At 42.1% G+C, this 22,793-nt stretch overlaps 1 protein-coding gene across 1 annotated transcript in view; it reads right to left on the bottom strand.

The window, feature by feature from the left end:
- Window positions 1-3,826: 3,826 nt before the first annotated feature.
- Window positions 3,827-22,793, bottom strand: part of LOC128643603 (squamous cell carcinoma antigen recognized by T-cells 3) — a 130,043-nt gene continuing 111,076 nt past the window's right edge. Inside the window, exons 9-11 of the mRNA XM_053696444.1 lie at window positions 12,129-12,281; window positions 11,812-11,999; window positions 3,827-4,411 (exon numbers count right to left, since the gene is read on the bottom strand). Coding sequence (XP_053552419.1) covers window positions 4,231-4,411; window positions 11,812-11,999; window positions 12,129-12,281 — 522 coding nt within the window. The 3' untranslated portion in view covers window positions 3,827-4,230. The remainder of the gene's footprint in view (window positions 4,412-11,811; window positions 12,000-12,128; window positions 12,282-22,793) is intronic.

The raw sequence follows: 22,793 nt of genomic DNA on the forward strand, positions 1-22,793 counted from the left end.
TTGCATAAGTGTGCACACCCTCTTATAACTGGGGATGTAGCCGTGTTCAGAATTAAACAATCACATTCAAAATCATGTTAAATAGGAGTCAGCATACACCTGTCATCATTTAAAGTGCCTCTGATTAACCCCAAATAAAGTTCAGCTGCTCTAGTTGGTCTTTCCTGAAACTTTCTTAGTCGCATCCCACAGCAAAAGACATGGTCCACAGAGAGCTTCCAAAGCATCAGAATGATCTCATTGTTAAAAGGTATCAGTAAGGAGAAGGGTACAAAAGAATTTCCAAGGCATTAGATATACCATGGAATACAGTGAAGACAGTCATCATCAAGTGGAGAAAATATGGCACAACAGTGACATTACCAAGAACTGGATGTCCCTCCAAAATTGATGAAAAGATGAGAAGAAAACTGGTCTGGGAGGCTACCAACAGGACTACAGCAACATTAAAGGATCTGCAGGAATATCTGGCAAGTACTGGCTGTGTGGTACACGTGACAACAATCTCACGTATTCTCCATATGTCTGGGCTATGGGGCAGAGTGGCAAGACGAAAGCCTTTTCTTTACAAAGAAAAACATCCAAGCCAGGCTACATTTTGCAAAAATACATCTGAAGTCTCCCAAAAGCATATGGGAAAAGGTGTTATGGTCTGATGAAGTCAAGGTTGAACTTTTTGGCCATAATTCCAAAAGATATGTTTGGCGCAAAAACAACACTGCACATCACCAAAAGAACACCATACACACAGTGAAGCATGGTGGTGGCAGCATCATGCTTTGGGGATGTTTAGCCGGAACTGGGGCCTTAGTTAAGATAGAGGAAATTATGAACAGTTCCAAATACCAGTCAATATTGGCACAAAACCTTCAGGCTTCTGCTAGACAGCTGAACATGAAGAGGAACTTCATCTTTCAGCATGACAACGACCCAAAGCATACATCCAAATCAACAAAGGAATGGCTTCACCAGAAGAAGATTAAAGTTTTGGAATGGCCCAGCCAGAGCCCAGACCTGAATCCGATTGAAAATCTGTGGGGTGATCTGAAGAGGGCTGTGCACAGGAGATGTCCTCGCAATCTGACAGATTTGGAGAGTTTTTGCAAAGAAGAGTGGGCAAATCTTTCCAAGTCAAAATGTGCAATGCTGATAGACTCATACCTAAAAAGACTGAGTGCTGTAATAGTCGCCAGTCCTCAAAGAGGCTTACCGTACCTCGAATGCTCAGAGGACGAAATAGAGCACCAGATCTCAGATCCTGCTCCAACACCGGATCAGCCCAAGCGACAGACATGTCTGATAGACAGGGGGGCAGAAAGACCCCATCCACAAGCCCCCAGGTAATGGAAAGAAAAAGGGGGGACTCACCCACCCCAACAGAGCTCGGGTGCCAACCCAATCCGCTCCTCCAAAATAAGGCACTCCCAAAGAGAACCCCCTAGGACCTGGAACAGAGAAAAGTTCAATAGATTCGTAGGAAGACTTGTCACAACTCTCTTAGACAGTCTCTAGGTAGAGAGATCAAAGTATTAGTTTAAGGGTGTTCACACTTATGCAACCATATTATTTTATTTTTTAATTTTTTCTTCCCTCTACCTAAAACATTCCAGTTTGTTTTCCAATTGAGTTGTACAGTTTATAGGTCACATTAAAGGGACAGTCAAGTAAAAAAGAAAACTTTCATGATTTAAATAGGGCATGTAATTTTAAACAACTTTCCAATTTACTTTTATTACCAATTTTGCTTTGTTCTCTTGGTATTCTTAGTTGAAAGCTAAACCTAGGAGGTTCATATGCTAATTTCTTAGACCTTGAAGGCCGCCTCTAATCTGAAAGCATTTTGACAGTTTTTAACCACTGGAGGGCGTTAGTTCATGTTTTTCATATAGATAACATTGAGCTCAGGCACGTGAAGCTCCTAAGAGCAAGCACTGATTGGCTAAAAATGCAAGTCTGTCAAAAGAACTGAAATAAAGGAGCAGTTTGCAGAGCCATAGATACAAGGTAATAACAGAGGTAAAACGTATATTATTATAACTGTGTTGGTTATGCAAAATTGGGGAATGGGTAATAAAGGGATTATCTACCTTTTTAAACAACAAAAATTCTGGTGATTACTGTCCCTTTAAAGGTGGAAAAAGTTGTGAAATGATTAATCTTTGTCTCATTTTTTTACATCACAGAAACCTGACATTTTAACAGGGGTGTGTAGACTTTTTTATATCCACTGTATATTTATACACACACACAATATATACATATATATATATATATATATATATATATATATATATATATATATATATATATATATACAGGTGTCCCTCGTTTTACAACGGTTCAATTTACACCGTTTCAGAATAACAACCTTTTTTTTCCAGTCATGTGACTGCTATTGAAAAGCATTGAGAAGCATTGCATGTATTAAAATAGCCAGTAGGTGGAGCTGTCCGCTTGTGTTGCAGCAAAGCCAAGCAAGCTGAAATTAATCGGTTTAACCAGACCTGAGCTATCAAGCAGATTTCAAAGGAACAAAATCTTCCTGTCTATAAATCAGTCCAGATTGGAATGCATAGAAAGAACTGTTTACAGAAAAATTCAAGTGAAGTCTGTGTTGTGTGATTATTTTATTAGGTTTATAATGCTGTTTAGCAAATGTTTTTGTTCATTTAACTTAGTTTAATTATATATTCTGTGTTGTGTGATTATTTTATTAGGTTTATAATGCTGTTTAGCATTTAAAGTCTTCATTTCAAAGCTTTTAAAATAATGTATTAGGTGTTACTTATGACAATTTTGAGATGGGCCTGGAACCTATCTCCCTCACTTCCCATTGACTTACATTATAAACTGGGTTTCAATTTACAACGGTTTCGATTTACAACCATTCCTTCTGGAACCTAACCCCGGCGTAAACTGAGGGCTACCTGTATATATATATTAGGAGTGTGCATTTGGCTGCTTCGGTAGCATCTGAATGCAGTGGTCGCTCGCAGCATTCAGCTTTTTTTGGAGCTGCATTTATTCCTGTAAAAATCTGTGCAAATCCAGGTCTTAGTGTGTTGAACTTTTACAAGAATAAATGTGACTCCGAAAAGCGCTGAATGCTTCAAGCAGCAGCCTTCCTTCCACATTCAGATGCTGCACACACACATTTTGTTTACATTTAAGGTTGTAATTCTTGTAAACAATATCTTTGAAGGGATATAAATCACAGCATACTATTGTGCTGTTTAATTCCAAGATATGCACCTCATGCATGCACCCAGTTATGATTTTAGGGCTTACACAGGCACTGATTGGTGGGTATGCAACATCCAATGAGAATGTACTTACCAGTCAGAGGCTAAGTATACTTTCACATTGGCACCTCCAATCTAGTGTTTAAAAGGTTGCTTTAACACTCACTATCAATCTATTAAAAAAATGCAGTCACACTCATTGAGTGCATACAGTTACCTAGTGTACTATATAGTTTGTTCAAGGATATACTCTGGTGTTGAAACAAAATCCTTATCCCCTCCAATATAGCAGCTATTTCTTTATGACATATTTCTAATTTCTTATATAGTCAAGTGCCTTCATTTGACTAACACATCCTGTAGTGATATACATCGTTAGTTTTCAGGGAAGGTTTTCCCTGCACATATATAAGATTGTAATTTAAAGGGTTAATTTAAACACCATATTTTAATGGACGACGTATAAAATATTATGTAATACACAGGCTGAATGTGAGACTGGAATAAAATATTGTAGCAAGGGGTTAAAGGTAGATGAAAATTGCCATTTCTAAATGAAAACAGTGAATATTTCAACCCAGAAATATTCAACACAAAACATTTTTTTAATTACAAGGGAGAGCAAAGTACATTTAGGTCATTTATATAAAATACATATTTTAGGGATATCCCTCTTTGCCAGTACTTGTGATAAAGATTATACAATAATGCTTTCCTTAAGCAAACATACCCAAAATAGACTGCTCCTATGATATATTTGTGCCTCAATATGAGGAAAATGAGGATGCATTCAGTTTGTGCTATTTAAGCACAAAAATAAAAAATAACTGGAAAGAAAACAAAATGTACAAGTTTATTTGCACTCTATATCTCAACTGGGCAGATCCTGTAGTCCAAGCAAGTAAATATAGCTATAACGATCCTCAAGAGATGGATAAGGACACAAAGGGCACTATTTCACATTTTCCTGGTCCATGTTCTCTTTTGATCACTTCTCAAACAGCATCCTGGCAAAGTCTGCATTGGACATCTTTTTGGGATGTGCTGCACCAGTGGATGAGGTTGGCTCTGTTTGGGAAGTCCCATTTTCTGTTTTTGAGGTGGCAGGTGTGCTCTGACGATGCAAAGAGCGGGGTAATAATGCAAGCTGAGTTCTTCCTTTCCCCCTACTGGGAAATCAAATAGCATGTTAAAAGCATGTTTGGACTGAAATAAACTGAAATACATTTTATAAGATTGAATTATGTGACTGTAAATAATTTAGGTGTTTCACTAGAGTAACTTAAATTATGCTTAACTGATAATTTTCTTTTCTTCAGATGGAAAGAGTCCACAGCTGCATTCATTACTTTTGGGAATTCAGAACCTGGCCACCAGGAGGAGGCAAAGACACCCCAGCCAAGGCTTAAATACCCCCCCCCCCACCCCCAAGTCATTCTGCCGAGGGAACAAGGAACAGTAGAAGAATATCAGGGTGAAAAGGTGCCAGAAAAACAAAAATAACAGACGACCCAAAAGAAAAATTACGGGTGGGGAGCTGTGGACTCTTTCCATCAGAAGAAAAGGAAATGATCAGGTAAGCATAATTTAAGTTTTTCTTCATAAATGGAAAGAGTCCACAGCTGCATTCATTACTTTTGGGAAAACAATACCCAAGCTATAGAGGACACTGAATGCAAAAACAGGAGGGTACAAGAGGAGGTCCATTCTGAGGGCACCAGGCCTGAAAACCCCTACCCAACAAAATCCCGCTTTGTCCGAAGCCGAGAACAACTTTGAAAAAAGGAAAAGGCCCAAGGACACTGACCTGCAGGTAGTCCACAAGCCTAGCTAGAGACCGCAGGAACTAGACTTGACTGAGTCAACAGCCTCCAGAGACACCGCCGCCCAGCAGTTGGTCTCCAAACCATACACCCCTTACTAAAGAAAGGAAACAAACTACCGTATTCTTCCACAAAGAAGAAAAGACACGGAGAAAAAACATGATTGTACTTGTAAAGATAATTTTATCAACCTCGAAAGGAGGAAAGGCTGAGTAGACCTCGCCGGGGATCGAACTTGCAACCCTCGGTTTGCTACAGTGCAGAGTAGCCACAATGCATTAGTATGCTGAGCTAACTGAACATAAGGAACTCCAGAAAAAAAACCTAAAAAGGGCACAAACGCAGAGCAAAAAACCTGAGAAACCGGGTAAGGCTAACAGAGACCCAAACCAGTCTCATAGAAACAAGGGGAGGCAACGCCCAGACCCCAGAAATACAGAAACCACGGGATAAGGCAGGGAATCTGAAACAAAGAGAGGATCTTCCCCTAACACAGTGCAACCGCACTCTAGAAGCAACTGAAGACGAAGGTAGCTCAGAATACCGAAATATTCAGAAACAAAACCTCGTGCAGCAAGCTCAGATAGGTCTGACGAACAACAACTGAATCAAAAACACTGCACGCTGCAGTCATCTAAAAATATCTCTGAAGGTTAAATACTTGCAGGGCAAGTAGAAAGCAGCTGAAGATCGGATCCTTAAGATTGCTAAGTATCCACTAACCAGCGGATAACGTCGCAGGCTATCTAACAGTCGCCAGTCCTCAAAGAGGCTTACCGTACCTCGAATGCTCAGAGGATGAAATAGAGCACCAGATCTCAGATACTGCTCCAACAACGGATCAGCCCGAGCGACAGACATGTCTGATAGACAGGGGGGACAGAAAGACCCCATCCACAAGCCCCCAGGGAATGGAAAGAAAAAGGGGGGACTCACCCACCCCAACAGAGCTCGGGTGCCAACCCAATCCGCTCCTCCAAAATAAGGCACTCCCAAAGAGAACCCCCTAGGACCTGGAACAGAGAAAAGTTCAATAGATTCGTAGGAAGACTTGTCACAACTCTCTTAGACAGTCTCTAGGTAGAGAGATCAATTTCCAACAGGTTGAACAGAGCCCACAGAGCAGCAGATGCTGCCCCTTACAGAAATAAGCCACCTGATCCAACCTCCTACACACAGGGCAGGACAATGACCCTCCAGAGAGAGGAAACCCCAGCTCATAAGGAAGAAAAATTATCCCCACAATAGGGAAGGAGAAAAAAACTCCCCATGAAGATTAGCACACCCCGTCCGAAGGACAAGTTAGGCCTTAAAGTTTATAACCAGTTCCCGAAGGTGGATGTGAACTCTGGCCTTCCTGCTTGCAAGCCCAATGAGCTAGCCCCTATGTTGCAACCAGACCACAGGATCATAAGTCTCCAGACATCCAAAAAGGATCCAAGACAAGAACCCTTGACCCAGAATTGTCCTAGAATGAACGACAACCCCAGGGAACACAAGATGCCCCGTCTGAAGCAATCAGACCTCACAGGGAATGATAACCGGGGAACGGGTACATGACTCACTCGTAATTCCCAGCCCAAAGGGAAGAGAACACCCTTGGCCGGAGGTCAACACCCCCCACAACAAGGTGCTAGGCCGCGACAAAGTCACACAATTTCTCTAGAGCCCAGAGGCCCCAAGGGCAGCACAAAGGGAAATGAGAACGAGAACAGAGTCACCCGAAAAAGAGTAGAAAAAAAAGAGGCTAGTCTCCATAATCCTTTCAGATTAACGTTCCAGAGGACCACACCCAAGGGAGAAGAATGCAAAGCATTCCAGAAAACATCCCCTAAGCAAAAATCTTGGAAAAAGAGACAACACCTCCTATCACCCCTGATATGGAGATGACTAACTCCCGAAGGAAGACAGAGCATCATGGCCTTCACTTCCTAATTAAGCGGCCAAAGCCACCAGAAAAACTGGAAAAAGTCCAGAAAGCCTCGACCCAAAGGAAGAGAGCCTTTAAAAGGAACAAGTCCTAAAAGGACACTTCCAAAGAGACCATGAAAGGCAAAAACCGTAAGAACGGCGGTATGAAGCACCTAAATCCTCCAAGCCTCCAACCCACAACGGGAAGGAACACTCTAGTTCCTGAAAAATCGGAAAAGACTGAGCATGTCGCCACGTATCTCAAAGGAGTCCCGGCCCACTAGATTAAAAGGCGAATGAAGACTAAACCAATCCCCCATGCCCCTAAGCAACCACGGACCATCAAGTCCTTTCAGGATGTTAGTTGAAGCTTGTAAAATAACAAGTAAACAACACAAATCATATTGTGATCACTAGGCGCCCTCACCAGACCAGCCGGACATAAAAAGGCACCACGTGTCTGAACTACGCCTCAAAGACAGAAGGATTTGTACCCAGTCAGGACCAGCCTGAAACCAAGAGCCCCAGCACTGTCAAGGCCACATAAAGTCTCCCCCAAGATGGAGGGATAAAGAACAGTCAGAGAGAACCCCAGAAGCAGAACTTTTTTTTATTTTCTGCAATGAGATTTTTTTAGTGAATATTTTTCTGCAGTGTCTCACTGCACACACACACACAGATATATATATATATATATATATATATATATATATATATATATATATATATATAAACAAGGTAAAGTCCAGCACCAATTCACCTCCAGGTAAGGGTCTCACCTTGACAGGTATTAATATACAAAATAGAAATGGCTGCAGCACACCAAGTCAAGTTTATACCATTTTTATTACAAGCAGTGAAATACAGGCGACGTTTCGGGCTTCTGCCCTTTCTCAAGCCAAGCCTTGAGAAAGGGCAGAAGCCCGAAACGTCACCTGTATTTCACTGCTTGTAATAAAAATGGTATAAACTTGACTTGGTGTGCTGCAGCCATTTCTATTTTGTATATATATATATATATATATATATATATATATATATATATATATATACACATACACACACATATATATATACAGGGAGTGCAGAATTATTAGGCAAGTTGTATTTTTGAGGATTAATTTTATTATTGAACAACAACCATGTTCTCAATGAACCCAACAAACTCATTAATATCAAAGCTGAATAGTTATTGAAGTAGTTTTTAGTTTGTTTTAGTTATAGCTATTTTAGGGGGATATCTGTGTGCAGGTGACTATTACTGTGCATAATTATTAGGCAACTTAACAAAAAACAAATATATACCCATTTCAATTATTTATTTTTACCAGTGAAACCAATATAACATCTCAACATTCACAAATATACATTTCTGACATTCAAAAACAAAACAAAAACAAATCAGTGACAAATATAGCCACCTTTCTTTGCAAGGACACTCAAAAGCCTGCCATCCATGGATTCTGTCAGTGTTTTGATCTGTTCACCATCAACATTGCGTGCAGCAGCAACCACAGCCTCCCAGACACTGTTCAGAGAGGTGTACTGTTTTCCCTCCTTGTAAATCTCACATTTGATGATTGACCACAGGTTCTCAATGGGGTTCAGATCAGGTGAACAAGGAGGCCATGTCATTAGATTTTCTTCTTTTATACCCTTTCTTGCCAGCCACGCTGTGGAGTACTTGGACGCGTGTGATGGAGCATTGTCCTGCATGAAAATCATGTTTTTCTTGAAGGATGCAGACTTCTTCCTGTACCACTGCTTGAAGAAGGTGTCTTCCAGAAACTGGCAGTAGGACTGGGAGTTGAGCTTGACTCCATCCTCAACCCGAAAAGGCCCCACAAGCTCATCTTTGATGATACCAGCCCAAACCAGTACTCCACCTCCACCTTGCTGGCGTCTGAGTCGGACTGGAGCTCTCTGCCCTTTACCAATCCAGCCACGGGCCCATCCATCTGGCCCATCAAGACTCACTCTCATTTCATCAGTCCATAAAACCTTAGAAAAATCAGTCTTGAGATATTTCTTGGCCCAGTCTTGACGTTTCAGTTTGTGTGTCTTGTTCAGTGGTGGTCGTCTTTCAGCCTTTCTTACCTTGGCCATGTCTCTGAGTATTGCACACCTTGTGCTTTTGGGCACTCCAGTGATGTTGCAGCTCTGAAATATGGCCAAACTGGTGGCAAGTGGCATCTTGGCAGCTGCACGCTTGACTTTTCTCAGTTCATGGGCAGTTATTTTGCCGCTTGGTTTTTCCACACGCTTCTTGCGACCCTGTTGACTATTTTGAATGAAACGCTTGATTGTTCGATGATCACGCTTCAGAAGCTTTGCAATTTTAAGAGTGTTGCATTCCTCTGCAAGATATCTCACTATTTTTTACTTTTCTGAGCCTGTCAAGTCCTTCTTTTGACCCATTTTGCCAAAGGAAAGGAAGTTGCCTAATAATTATGCACACCTGATATAGGGTGTTGATGTCATTAGACCACACCCCTTCTCATTACAGAGATGCACATCACCTAATATGCTTAATTGGTAGTAGGCTTTCGAGCCTATACAGCTTGGAGTAAGACAACATGCATAAAGAGGATGATGTGGTCAAAATACTCATTTGCCTAATAATTCTGCACTCTCTGTATATATATATATATAAATATACAGACACACACACACATACATATACACACACACACACATATAGACAGACACAGCCATACATACAAACATACACACAAAATACACATATACATACACATATACACACACACACATACAGATACAGATAGATTCCTCCAGTTCAGGAAGTGGGAGGAAATTAAAGAGAGAGGAACGTAATAAATATTTACATTGAGAGAAAATGGAACAGTGACACCTGCAGTCAGAAATTAAAAGTGCAGGCAAAAAAATAAATCTGCAGAAATTGTAAATTTTCTGCGATGAGATCACACATCGCAGTATGTTCTGCCTTGGGGGACAGCACATAAGACTAGTACGTCCTCAAAGTAAACAATGCGACCACAAAATTGCGAGTATCAATTCCAGAGATGAAGGGTCCCTAAGGAAACATCACAGAACAACATGAGCTTTAGACCAAATAAAAATCATCCTCACCGGATTAAAATAAAAGATAAGGCAACCAGTAGGTTATCGCCCAGGAAGAATCCCCAGACCCATTAAGAGTGGGATCCTCCAGCAACGCCAAAACGTGCCTCAGTAGAACACGAAGGCGCGCCAGTCTATAATGAAAGGCGCAGCATATCTCCGCCAGGACAAAAGAAAACACCGGCCCCGAAGGTTGACCTCCGGAGGCCTCAGGGGCAGTCGCTCCCCCGGAGGGCTGAACTGGACCAGGCGATCGCACTGCCGAAGAGCCCCAGTTAACGGAACATGGACAATATCGGAAGCACACTCCCGGGAGGTGCAGATGCGCCAGCGCCAAAGATATGCCCATGCAGAACCGGGTCATAACCTCCGGTGGGAACAGGCCACACTCCACAGAAGGATAAGTAGCGTTTGATTACCTGCATGCGTAGTAAGAGTTGCTGGTAGGGATCTCGCCTCGTGGGAAATAGAATCCCCAGAGGCGGATGGCTCAGTGGGCACCTGATTCCCCGATCCCGAGGAACAGAGCACTCTAAAACGGCATTCGGAACATAACTGATGGACATGTATAACCCGGGCCAATTCATATTCTTCATCCGTCTCTAAAAAAATCAGAATCCTCCATAACTGGGATATTGAATAAAAATGGACCTTACACCCCCAATGGCTAGGGCACTCACCACCTCCAGGGAACCAGACACCAGCGGACCATGATTTCTCCATCGCCACACGATCAGGAATGCGGAAATGGAGAGCCAAAACGTGGCCACACCCGGTCACAAGGTAAACCATGCAGTCCATGCAAAAGCGCGCCCGACCGTCAAGGCCGCGTCACTAGACATAGGGTATGTTCCAAATGTAGCCATAAACCAAAGCAACACTATAAAGTAGCAGACAGAATCACATAACAAACATGATTATAAACCCCCTTGTTCAATAACCCCCCTCAGGAGATATTAACCCATGATTCCGAGATACAAAAAGGAGCCTCACTGAGACCATATGTCAAAGTTATCCCCGAAAGGTTGTAGCCCCTCACGGATAAACAGTTGTTTCCATGATGAAAGTAAAATGAAACGATCTTACCGGAATCTACGTTGTGGAACAGGAACACAGCCCTTCAAGTGTGACAGATGGTATCATCGCTTCTGCCACGGACTTGAGAGAAAAAAGCAGGCAGCGAAACTCGTCAACGCTGATTGCTTGTGGAGCAGTTAATATGTCGGGACGGTTTCGCAGAAACTCTCCCTGCATCTCCGGACTCACTCATGCTCTCACTGAGAGGCTGACAGGACTACTTAAAACTCCAGGCCCATGCCGAAGAGTACTACCCTCCATAAGAGACTATCGAAAACTTCTGACACTTCTCTGCCAACCTCCTGGGATGAAAGGCAAAGAATGACTGGGGGATGAGGGAAATGGGGGAGGTATTTAAGCCTTTGGCTGGGGTGTCTTTGCCTCCTCCTGGTGGCTAGGTTCTGAATTCCCAAAAGTAATGAATGCAGCTGTGGACTCTTTCCTATTATGAAGAAAATCCACATAACAGTATAAAGAGACCCAATGCAAACATGCTCTGCATTAGAACGGTCATTTAAGTGACCTTTCTCAGTCCTCACAAAAATGTTGACGTAAGTGGCTACACCCCTAGTTGCCCAGGTAACCAAAAACCCTCAGTGATCACTTCTTTATTACAAAGACCCATTTCTACCAATTTACAAAATATGTAAACTTACGCTCCATAAGCTTGTCGTGGAATCATGGGTACTGCAGACCGTGTGGTTTCGGGCACTTCTGTTTGCCTTCTTCTTGGGGGATTACTAATTGCCACTTGGATAACATGATCCTTGATTTTTGAGCCATCCAACTTGAGTACAGCTTGAGATGCTTGTGTCTCATTTTCATACTCCACATACGCCAATCCCTATAGGAAATCAGAACAAGTACTAAGACAGCCACCAAATACCAAAATAAAGATATTTTTTTCATAGTGATAATTCTTTTGTACTGCTAGTATTTTACACAAAAAAATAAATTTAAAAAATCAAATCACCTTTGGCTTTCCTGAACGGTTGGTCACCAGCCGAATCTCCCTCAAAGACCCATGCTCTTTAAAAAGTTCCTCCAGTTCCGCTTTGGTGCAGGAGAATGGTAATCCAGAGACAAACAGCTTGTGTTTCTCTAGTGCAGTACTGTATTTGAACACCTATAAAGTATATGAATATCAATTAGTCAGACTGTAAAAGGACAGCAAATGTCATGCTCAGTATGGACACTGTACACAGTAACCAGGCTCAATAATAGATATCAGTAGTGCCATTATAGCCATTTTAGAAACATAGTTTAAAAAATAAATATGCTATTTTCACAAATGGTATGTATTATTTTTTGAAGTTTTTAAAATATATACCTTTTAAATATATAAATACTGTATTCCACTGCCATCTGAAAATTAACTGCCATGTGCTACTGTTCATGCGCAGACTGCACATGTCCTCGCCGCATCTTTCAGCAGCGTTAAGAAGCTTAGCAATACGCATGGAAAGTGGCGGCCAATCCTGGCATTTAGCTCTTTTTTGGATACTGATTTATTCTTGTGAAAGTGCACTACACGAAGATCTGGATTTCCACAAATCTTAGTGTGTTGCACTTTCACAAGAAGAAATAAGATTTTGAAAAGAGCCGAATGCTGCGAACAGCTGCCTTCTTCCACATTTGGATGCTAATGAAGAATCCGAATACTCATGCCTACTGAGCAGTGTAAGAATATGCTAATACACCTGCCACCAATCAAAATTCTCTGATTTATCCTACACAACAAAAATGCTTTATTCAGTAGCTGCAGTTCAATGCGAGTAGATCTGCGTGCACTTCACTTTGTTCTTCTATTATGAGAAGAGCAGCACAAAATAAGCTACATTTTGAAACTAATATAGTGCATTTTCTCTCACAATAGAAATATGTAAATATTACTTCCCCCTTGCACACAATTTAACCATTGCTTTGTCAGATACCTGAAGTACTGTAAGAAAGGTCAAGGGAAAAAAACCTAAATAAAAACAAAAAACTATCTGACAGGTTAGGTAGGTTGAACACAGCAAGGATTGTCACCTGATTAAGCAGATTTGATTGCCTACTAATTGTCAGTGGTCTTTCCAGCTTCTTAGAAAGTTTGCTGCAGGCTGCAGTACTTTTTTATTATTGCGAGACTCACAGAGCATGGGTGTTACAAGTGCCAATCTGTGCTTTAGCTGCTCCCACTTTTGGTCTGACAGTTCTAAAGAATCATGACTAACAACCCCTGGTTGCCCCAATCAAATAATTATAATTATTTGCTTATAGTTTGGCAATCATTGGGCTAAAATGTAGTTTTCTTTAATTAGTTGTTTACAACTGAGTTGTTTCTTTGACTCTGACGGTTGTACTATGTTAGGCAGTATGCAGAGATTCCAGTAGGGAGCTTTGTTTTTTATTTTTTATTATCAGTACAACATAACTCTATTACTTTAATATTAAAGGGTAGCTAACACAGAGCTTCTTCATAGTATCCCCATGCAGGCAGAGCTACTCACAGCTGAGAGTAAGCAGTGTCTCCTGATAAAAAGGGGAGGACACTTGCTTAGTTACCTAGGCAACTAGCCTGCCGTGAAGTTTGTGTCTCTCTGAGAACAGTTTCAATGAAGTAGCCGTGTTATGCCAAAGCAAAGCACCCAGATTTCTAATCTAATTTAGCAGAGTAGCTTGTTTTGTACATGCTCCAGCAGGAAGGTACTATATACACATACATATTATAAACATATACACAGTGCTCAAAATTTCCACTCGCCGTTGGAATCGAAAATGCTTGATTTCCTGACTTCTGTCAGAAAAATTTTCATTGATAAGGAATTTATTATGGTTCCTAAGAAAACTACCCTTGTAGTTGGAACTAAGGAACTCTTTTCCACATTCACCTTCCATCCATGAGATGAGATAACAACATTTCCGTGTGGGATCTTGCTTGTTGAAAGGATGGCACCTGAACCAGAATGTCATCCAGATAAGGTGCCACTGCAATGCCCCGCAATCGGAGCACCCCCAACAGGGATCCTAGAAAAAAAAGACAATTCTGGGAGCTGTGGCAAGGCCGAATGGAAGAGCCACAAACTGGAAGTGTCTGTCTAGAAATGCAAACCTCAGGAACTTGGTTCCTGTGGATGGAAACATGCAGGTACGCGTCTTTTAAATCTACCGTTGTCATAAATTGACCCTCTTGAACCAAAGGAAGAATGAAACTAATAGTTTCCATCTTGAAGGACGGTACGCTGAGGATCTTGTTTAGACTTGAGATCTAAAATTGGTCTGAAGGTTCCCTCTTTTTGGGAACCACAAACAGATTGGAGTAAAATCCCAGACCCTGATCCTGCTGTGGAACAGGAACTATCACTCCCAGGTCAGAAAGATCTTGAACACAGAGTAAGAATGCCTCTCTTTTTATCTGGTCTACAGATAATCTTGAGAGAAGAAACCTGCCCCTAGGAGGGACAGATTTGAACTCTAGCTTATATCCCTGGGACACAATGTCCACCGCCCAGGCCTAAGCGAAGAAGTATAGTCTGCCCCCCCAAGATCCGGTCCCGGATCGGGGGCAGACCCTTCATGCTGACTTTGAGTCGTTGGCGGGCTTCTTAGCTTGCTTTCCCTTGTTCCAAGACTGGTTGGACGTCCAGGAAGGCTTGGACTGTTCTTGTTTTGTAGGGGGAGAGGAAGGCTTACCCTTAAAGTTTCAAAAGGAACGAAAATTAGTCTGATGTCCCTTCTGCTAATTCCTCTTATCCTGGGGGAGGAAATGACCCTTTCCTCCCGTAATGTCGGAAATTATCTCAGCCAGACCCGGCCCAAACAAGGTCCTTCCCTTGTAAGGGATCGCCAAAAGCTTAGACTTCGATGACTCCTAATTTAATAACCTGTAGGGAGGTATTTTTGCTATAGGAAACATCTTCTTAAATATAGGGGATGGAGAAAAAAGGGATACCCGGTCTCCCCCATTCCCTAGCAATAATCTCTGTAGCTCTATCTGGTACAGGAAAAACCTCCACCATGGAAGGTATACCAAAATACTTGTTTGGTTTACAGGACTTCTTAGGATTGACTACGACAGTAGTGTCGGAGTCGTCCATGGTAGCTAAAAGCTCCTTAAGAAGTAAACAGAGGTGCTCTAGCTTATATCTGAAGGATAAACCTTGAGCATCAGAGGAAGGAATTGCACTGTCTGTATCTGAGATCTCACCCTCAGATGCTACCGAAGTATCCTCCTCTTCAGACCTATGAGAGGGAACGTTTGGAATAGACACGGTCGTGACAGAAACCATACACACTGATTCTTTACATTTCCTCTTGCGCTTTCCCTGAAGCAAGGGAAAAGCAGACAACGCATCAAAAACTGCAGAAGACATGAGGGAGCAATGACTTGCAAAGAAACTCCAGACGGAGCTTGGGAGGAAACACATGGCACTGTATTAATTAATAAAAATTTGGGACACCTGAGGAGAAAACGGCAGCATATTTTGAACATTGTCAAAAGACTCCTGGACAGCATCCGTCCTAGACAATATTGGCTCAAAAAGTCTATCCCTAAAATTTGGTCTCTCAACACATGAGTAACAGAAAAGGATTTGTGGTTTAATATTAGCATTCAAACATAAAGGACATCTGTAATCTATAAGAGTCTTGATCCATCTTAACAGAAATAAAAATATTTAAATTTTACTAAAATTTTATACAGCAAAAAACTGCTTTATTTTTGATGAACTGTAAAAAAGTAATTGCTTTATTTTTTAATGCAATAATGAAAAATAATGTTTTAAAACACTTCAGACAGCTTCAACACCTCAGATTTAGCTCTGCTGAGGTGGCTACCTTGCTGGATTACCGGAGATAATGTGTATGGAAACCGGAACCAAAACAGAGCTGTTGCAAATAATGTTAAACAATCGTTAATCCGTTTTACCTAAAAAACGTCAAGTTGCAAGATTTCTCTCCTTCATATACTGTAAGTGAGAGAAAATATGTGCGCAACAGATCATTTTACCGCCACACAAGCCCCGCCCATCGTGGGCGTGTCAAAAATAATGTGTCAGTCGACATTTTATGTGAATATCCGTATTAAAAAACTGACAGAGTATCACCAACATTGAGCCTATTCTCCTGAAGTCCCCAGTGCCTGCAAATACTGCCTTACATAATCCCCTTAAAACATTAGGATTAATGTATCAAACATCGCATTTCAGGGAAATAATAAAGTGCCATATTTTTTCCTTAATACTGCCTAAGAAAAATAAATTTAGCACTTACCTCAATAAATACTGCCTGGCAGCAAGGCAGCTCATTAGGTTTGAGAGGTCCTCTCCCTCACATAGACCTGTGGATAAATAACAACAAGGGCAGCACTTTATTTAAATTTTAGGGAGGCGCTGTGAGAATTATGTCCCACAAGTTCCCTTTGCTTAAAAGCCACCAATGCTCTACTGAAGAGACTAAAATGGACAACGGCTACACCCTAGAGGAAAAACAGCACATACTTGTACTGCAAATAAAAAAAATCTTGATTGAAGACTCTTCTGAGACACCTAACTTTACAACTTCCTTACTCAAGCGTAGGCAAAGAGAATGACTGGGGTTGGAGGAAAGGGAGGTGATATTTAACAGCTTTGCTGGGTGCTCTTTGTCGCCTCCTGCTGGGCAGGAGTGATATTCCCAATAGTAATTAGATGATCCATGGACACACCGTGTCATTAGAAAGAAATGAGGAATGATCCTCCTAGTTGGGTGACAGCGGGCGGTAACATCATATAAAGGGATCATCATGTGGGATTATTTGTTATATAGTTTTATTGGAGGGCACGTTAGCATAATTTACTGTAAGCAATGGGTGGCTATGAAATGTATAGTAACGCAGAAGAGGGAATGGGGGATTAACATACACAAGTTGAAAGGTGCATATTGCAATGATAAAAAACATAATTTATGCTTACCAGATAAATTCCTTTCCTTCCGGATAGGGAGAGTCCACGGCTTCATTTCTTACTGTTGGGAAATAAAACACCTGGCCACCAGGAGGAGGCAAAGACAAAGGCTTAAATATCCCTCCCACTTCCTCATTACTCCAGTCATTCTGCTGAGGGAACAAGGAAAAGTAGGAGAAATATTAGGGTATAAATGGTGCCAGAAGAATAAAATAAATAATAGGGGACCGACCAAAGACAAGAAAAAACGGGCGGGGCCGTGGACTCTCCCTATCCAGAAGGAAAGGAATTTATCTGGTAAGCATAAATTATGTTTTCCTTCCTAAGATAGGAAGAGTCCACAGCTTCATTCTTTACTGTTAGGAAAACTATACCAAAGCTCCAGAGGACACTGATGAATAAGGGGAGGGAACAAAAAGCAAGAGGCGGACCCTATTCTAAGGGCACCACAGCCGGCAAAACTATTCTCTCTTAAACTGCTTCAGCCGAAGCAAAAACAGCAAACTTGTAACATTTAGAAAAAGTATGTAAGGAGGATCAGGTAGCCGCCTTACAAATCTGATCCATAGAGGCCTCGTTCTTAAAGGCCCAAGAGGAAGCCACTGCTCTAGTGGAATGAGCCGTTATCCTCTCAGGAGGACGATGTCCCACTGTCTTGTAAGCTAAGTGGATGACACTCCTTAACCAAAAAGATAGGGAAGTCGAAGTAGCCTTCTGCCCCTTACGCTTCGTCGACAACAAACAAAGAGGAAGAGTGTCTAAACTCCTTAGTAGCCTGAAGATAGAACTTTAAGGCGTGAACCACATCCAAATTGTGAAGTAAGTGTTCCTTCAATGAAGGATTAGGACAGAAGGAAGGAACCACAATCTCCTGATTGATGTTGCGATCTGACACAACTTTAGGAAGAAAACCTAATTTAGTACGTAAAACTGCCTTATCTGCATGAAAAATCAGATAAGGTGGCTCACATTGCAAAGCAGAGATCTCAGAAAGAGGCAATAGCCAATAAAAAGAGAACCTTCCAGGATAACAATTTGATTTCAACGGAATGCAGAGGCTCAAACCGAACCTGTTGCAAAACCATAAGAACAAGATTTAGGCTCCAAGGAGGAGCCCCAGATCTAAACACAGGTCTGATCCTAATCAGAGCCTTAACAAAGGACTGCACGTCTGGAAACTCAGCCAGTTTCTTGTGCAATAAAACCGAGCGGGCCGAAATCTGTCCACTCAGGGAACTAGCAGAAAGGCACTACTCTGGCCCATCCTGGAGAAAAGATAAGATTCTGGCAACCATAAATCTGTGCCAGCAAAAACCACGCTCTTCACACCAGAATAAGTAGGTCCTCCACACCTTGTGGTATATATGCAGAGTAACTGGTTTACAAGCTTGAATAAGAGTAACAATGACACTCTCAGAGAAACCTCTCTTGTCTAAGACTAATTGTTCAATCTTCACACAGTCAGCCTCAGAGAAACTAGATTTTGATGAACAAATGGACCTTGTATCAGCAGGTCTCTGCGACAAGGTAACTTCCACGGAGGAGATGAGGACATCCCCACGATCCGCGAACCATGTCCTTCGCGGCCACGATGGAGCAATCAGGATTACTGATACCCGGTCCTGCTTGATGCGGGCCACCACTCAAAGAAGAAGCGTTAATGGAGGAAAAAGATATGAGTTTGAACCTCTGGGGCACTGCTAGTGCATCTATTAGATACACTTGGGGATCCCTCGACCCGTACCTGGGAAGCTTGTTATTGAGACGGGACGTCATGAGATCTATCTCCGGTGTCCCTCACTTGCTGCATATCTCTGCAAACACCTCGGGATGGAGAGACCATTCCCCTGGATGGAAGGAGTGCCTGCTGAAAAAAATCTGCCTCCCAGTTGTCCACACCCGGAATGTGGATCGTCTCCGCCCATTCCAGAATCTGAGATACTTCCTTCATCGCCAAGGAACTTCTCGTTCCCCCCTGATGGTTGATGTAAGCCACAGAGGTTATATTGTCTGATTGGAATCTGATAAACTGGGACGAACTCAGAAGTGGCCAAGCCTTCAAGGCCTTGAAAATTGCCCGTAGTTGCAAAACATTGATCGGGAAGAAGGACTCCTCCTGAGTCCACAACCCCTGTGCCTTCCTGGCACCCCAAACAGCTCCCCATATGGATAGGCTTATGACCGTAGTCACAATCTCCCAGGATAGTCTTAAGAAGCATGTCCCTTGGGACAGATGATCTGGACAGAGCCACCAAGAGAGCGATTCTGTCTAATACAATCTGTTGAGACAGATCTGAATGATCGCCGTTCCACTGCCCCAGCATGCACAGTAATAAAGGTCTGAGACGGAACCTGGTAAAAGGAATGATGTCCATGCAGGACACCATGAGACCAATTACCTCAATACACTGAGCCACAGAGGGACTCAAGGAGATCCGGAGGGCAAGACATGCTGAAGCTAGCTTGCAACGTCTCTGGTCTGTTAGAAATATCCTCATGGATATCCTCTATTTTAGTACCTAGGAATTCCACCCTTCTACTTGGGATAAGAGAACTTTTTTCCAGGTTTATCTTCCATCCATGTAATCGAAGAAGATTGAGAAGGGACTCTGAGAATTCTTCAGCAAGACGAAGGGATGGTGCTTGCACCAGAATTTCGTCCAAGTATGGGGCTATTGCAATACCCTGAGTTCTGGCAACAGCTAGAAGAGCCCCCAGAACCTTTGTAAAGATTCTTGGAGCAGTAGGTAGGCCAAACAGAAGGGCAATGAACTGGAAGTGCTGGTCCAGGAATGCAAACCTCAGGAACTGAAAGTGTCCTGTGGATTGGAACATGAAGGTAAGCGTCCTTCAGATCTATAGTGGTCATAAACTGGCCTTCCTAAATTAAAGGAAGGATGGACCTTATCGTCTCCCTCTTGAAGGAAGGGACACTGAAAAATTTGTTTAAGCACTTTAGGTCCAGAATTGGGTGGAATATTCCCTCCTTCTTTGGGACCACGAAAAGGTTTGAATAAAACCCCAAACCTCTTTCTTTGATAGGGACCGGGACAACAACTCCTAGATAGATCCCGAACACACCCTGAAAAGGTATCCCTATTTTCTGGTACGCCACTTCATAAAGATTTGTTTTCGGCGGGCTTCTTACTCTGCTTTGATTTATTCCAGGACTGAGCCAGCTTCCAAGTACTGTTGGGATTTGTCAGAACGAAAGGATTGAAAATGAGAAGATTGTCGTCCCTTAGACGTGTTCTTCTTATCTTGTGGTAGGAAGGCACCCTTGCCTCCGGTAACCATAGAAATAAAGGAGTCCATGCCTTGACCAAATAAAATCTTTCCCTTGAAGAGAAAGGAGTCTGAACTTAGAAGTCATATCCGCAGACCAAGACTTCAAACAGAGCACCCGGCAGGCTAGGACCGCAAAGCCAGAGGCCTTTGCATTTAGGCAAATAATTTGCATGTTCGCATCACAGATAAAAAAATTAGCAATTCTCAGAGCTTTAATTCTGTCTTGAATAGCCTCGAGGGGAGACTCCACCTCAATGAGTTCCGACAAAGAGTCATACCAGTAGGTAGCTGCTCCGGCAACCGCGGCAACTGCAGCCGCCGGTTGAAATAAAAATCACGTATGTTGAAACATCTTTCTCAGAAAGGTTTACATTTTCTTATCCATCGGCTCTCTGAACAAAGAACTATCCTCAAGAGGTATAGTAGTACGTTTAGCTAGCGTAAAGATAGCACCATCCACCTTAGGAATGGAGCCCCACAAATTCAGTTGAGAGTCCGGGACTGGGAACAACTTTTTAAAAGTAGACAAGGGGGAAAAAAATGTATGCTTACCTGATAAATTTCTTTCTTTCCGGATATGGTGAGTCCACAGGATCATCAATTACAGTTGGGAATATCACTCCTGGCCAGCAGGAGGAGGCAAAGAGCACTTCCCTTCCCACAATCCCCAGTCATTCGACCGAAGGAAAAAGGAGAGAAAGGAAATAACACAAGGTGTAGAGGTGCCTGAGGTTTAGATAAAAATAACGGTCTTAAATAAAGGGCGGGTCCATGGACTCCCCATATCCGGAAATAAATAAATTTATCAGGTAAGCATAAATTTTGTTTTCTTTCTTTCTTTCTTTCTTTCTTAATGTTGGGAATCAATACCCAGGCCAGAGGACACAGATTATTAGGGAGGGACAAGACAGGGAACCTAAAGGGAAGGCACCACCGCTTGAAGAACCTTTCTCCCAAAGGAAGCTTCAGCTGAGGCAAAAGTATCACATTTATAAAATTTTAAAAAGTATGCAAAGAGGACCAAGTCGCAGCCTTGCAGATCTGTTGTACAGAGGCCTTTTTTTTTTAAGGCACAAGAAGAAGAAACAGCTCTAGTGGAAGGAGCCGTGATTCTCTCAGGAGGCTGCTGTCCAGCAGTCTCATATGCCAAACGAATACTTCTCAACCAAAGAGAAAGAGAAATGGCAGTAGCTTTCTGACCTTTACGTTTCCCAGAAAAAACAAACAATGCAAAAGACTGGCGAAAATCCTTAGTCGCCTGCAAATAGAATTATGAGAAGGATTAGGACAGAGAGAAGGAACAACAATTTCCTGATTAATATTTCTATCCAAAACAACCTTAGGAAGAAAACCAAACTTGGTACGAAGAACTGCCTTATCTTCATGAAATATGAGATAAGGCAAATCGCACTGCAAAGCTGAGAGTTCCGGATGTTTTTTTCAGGACTCTACAAATCTTCTGACACTTCTCTGTCACCTCCTAATGTGACGAAAGGCAAAGAATGACTGGGGAAATGAGGAAGTGGGAGGGATATTTAAGCCTTTGGCTGGGGTGTCTTTGCCTTCTCCTGGTGGCCAGGTGTTGTATTTCCCAACAGTAAGCAATGAAGCCGTGGACTCTCCCTATCTAAGGAAGGAAATGGTTGGTGACATTAGTAAATAGGGTTATCTCAGAGTGTGCTTTAAGAGAGTATATAGAGATGGTAATATAGTATATATACCCTTCATATAGTAAATCAAAGTGCCTCACCACAAGCAGTTATATTATCAACTAGCATCATTAGTTTGTATGGCTTCCTATCTAAGTCTCAGACCAATGTCTCTTGGATAGTTATACAGAGCAGGTAGGTTTCTAATAGCATAGGAAATGCATAACGAAATTGAAGTTATCTAGTATATGTAACCCTAAGTAGGTCGACACTGTAAACCTATATATAGCTGTCTAGACAATCATATAAACTTTAAAGCATACATAGTGACATAGGTAAAAGATACAAGTAAGGGTATAGGTGTACCATGAAAACATTACACAGGAGGAAGAGGCAAAGAGTCCATATTATCATTACAGTATGGGGCCAATACAAAGTAATATTTAAGCTAAGATTGTAGGTGGGTAACCGGGTACCCCGAATTAGACATTTACTAGTGGTGATACAGTCATCCAATACCTCTCTGACAACAGAGCCAAGCTGTACAGACTGCAGACAAGAAAGTTTGACAAATTGTAGGGAGGTTGTATATCAGGGAGAGTCCACTGGTCATGGGGCAATTTGAATTGTAAATGTGTACATAATCCTTATTTTGTGGGTATCCAGGCATCAGCTCTTCTTGTGTGGAACTGGGTGTCTCTTCGTTCGCTCAGTTCAGTGGAAGTCTGATCAATGCTGCTCCATGCTCCCAGAGGCCGGCCGCTCCATCATGGGCTC

The sequence above is a fragment of the Bombina bombina genome, unplaced genomic scaffold (genome assembly GCF_027579735.1).
Source record: "Bombina bombina isolate aBomBom1 unplaced genomic scaffold, aBomBom1.pri scaffold_426, whole genome shotgun sequence".
NCBI lineage: Eukaryota > Metazoa > Chordata > Amphibia > Anura > Bombinatoridae > Bombina > Bombina bombina.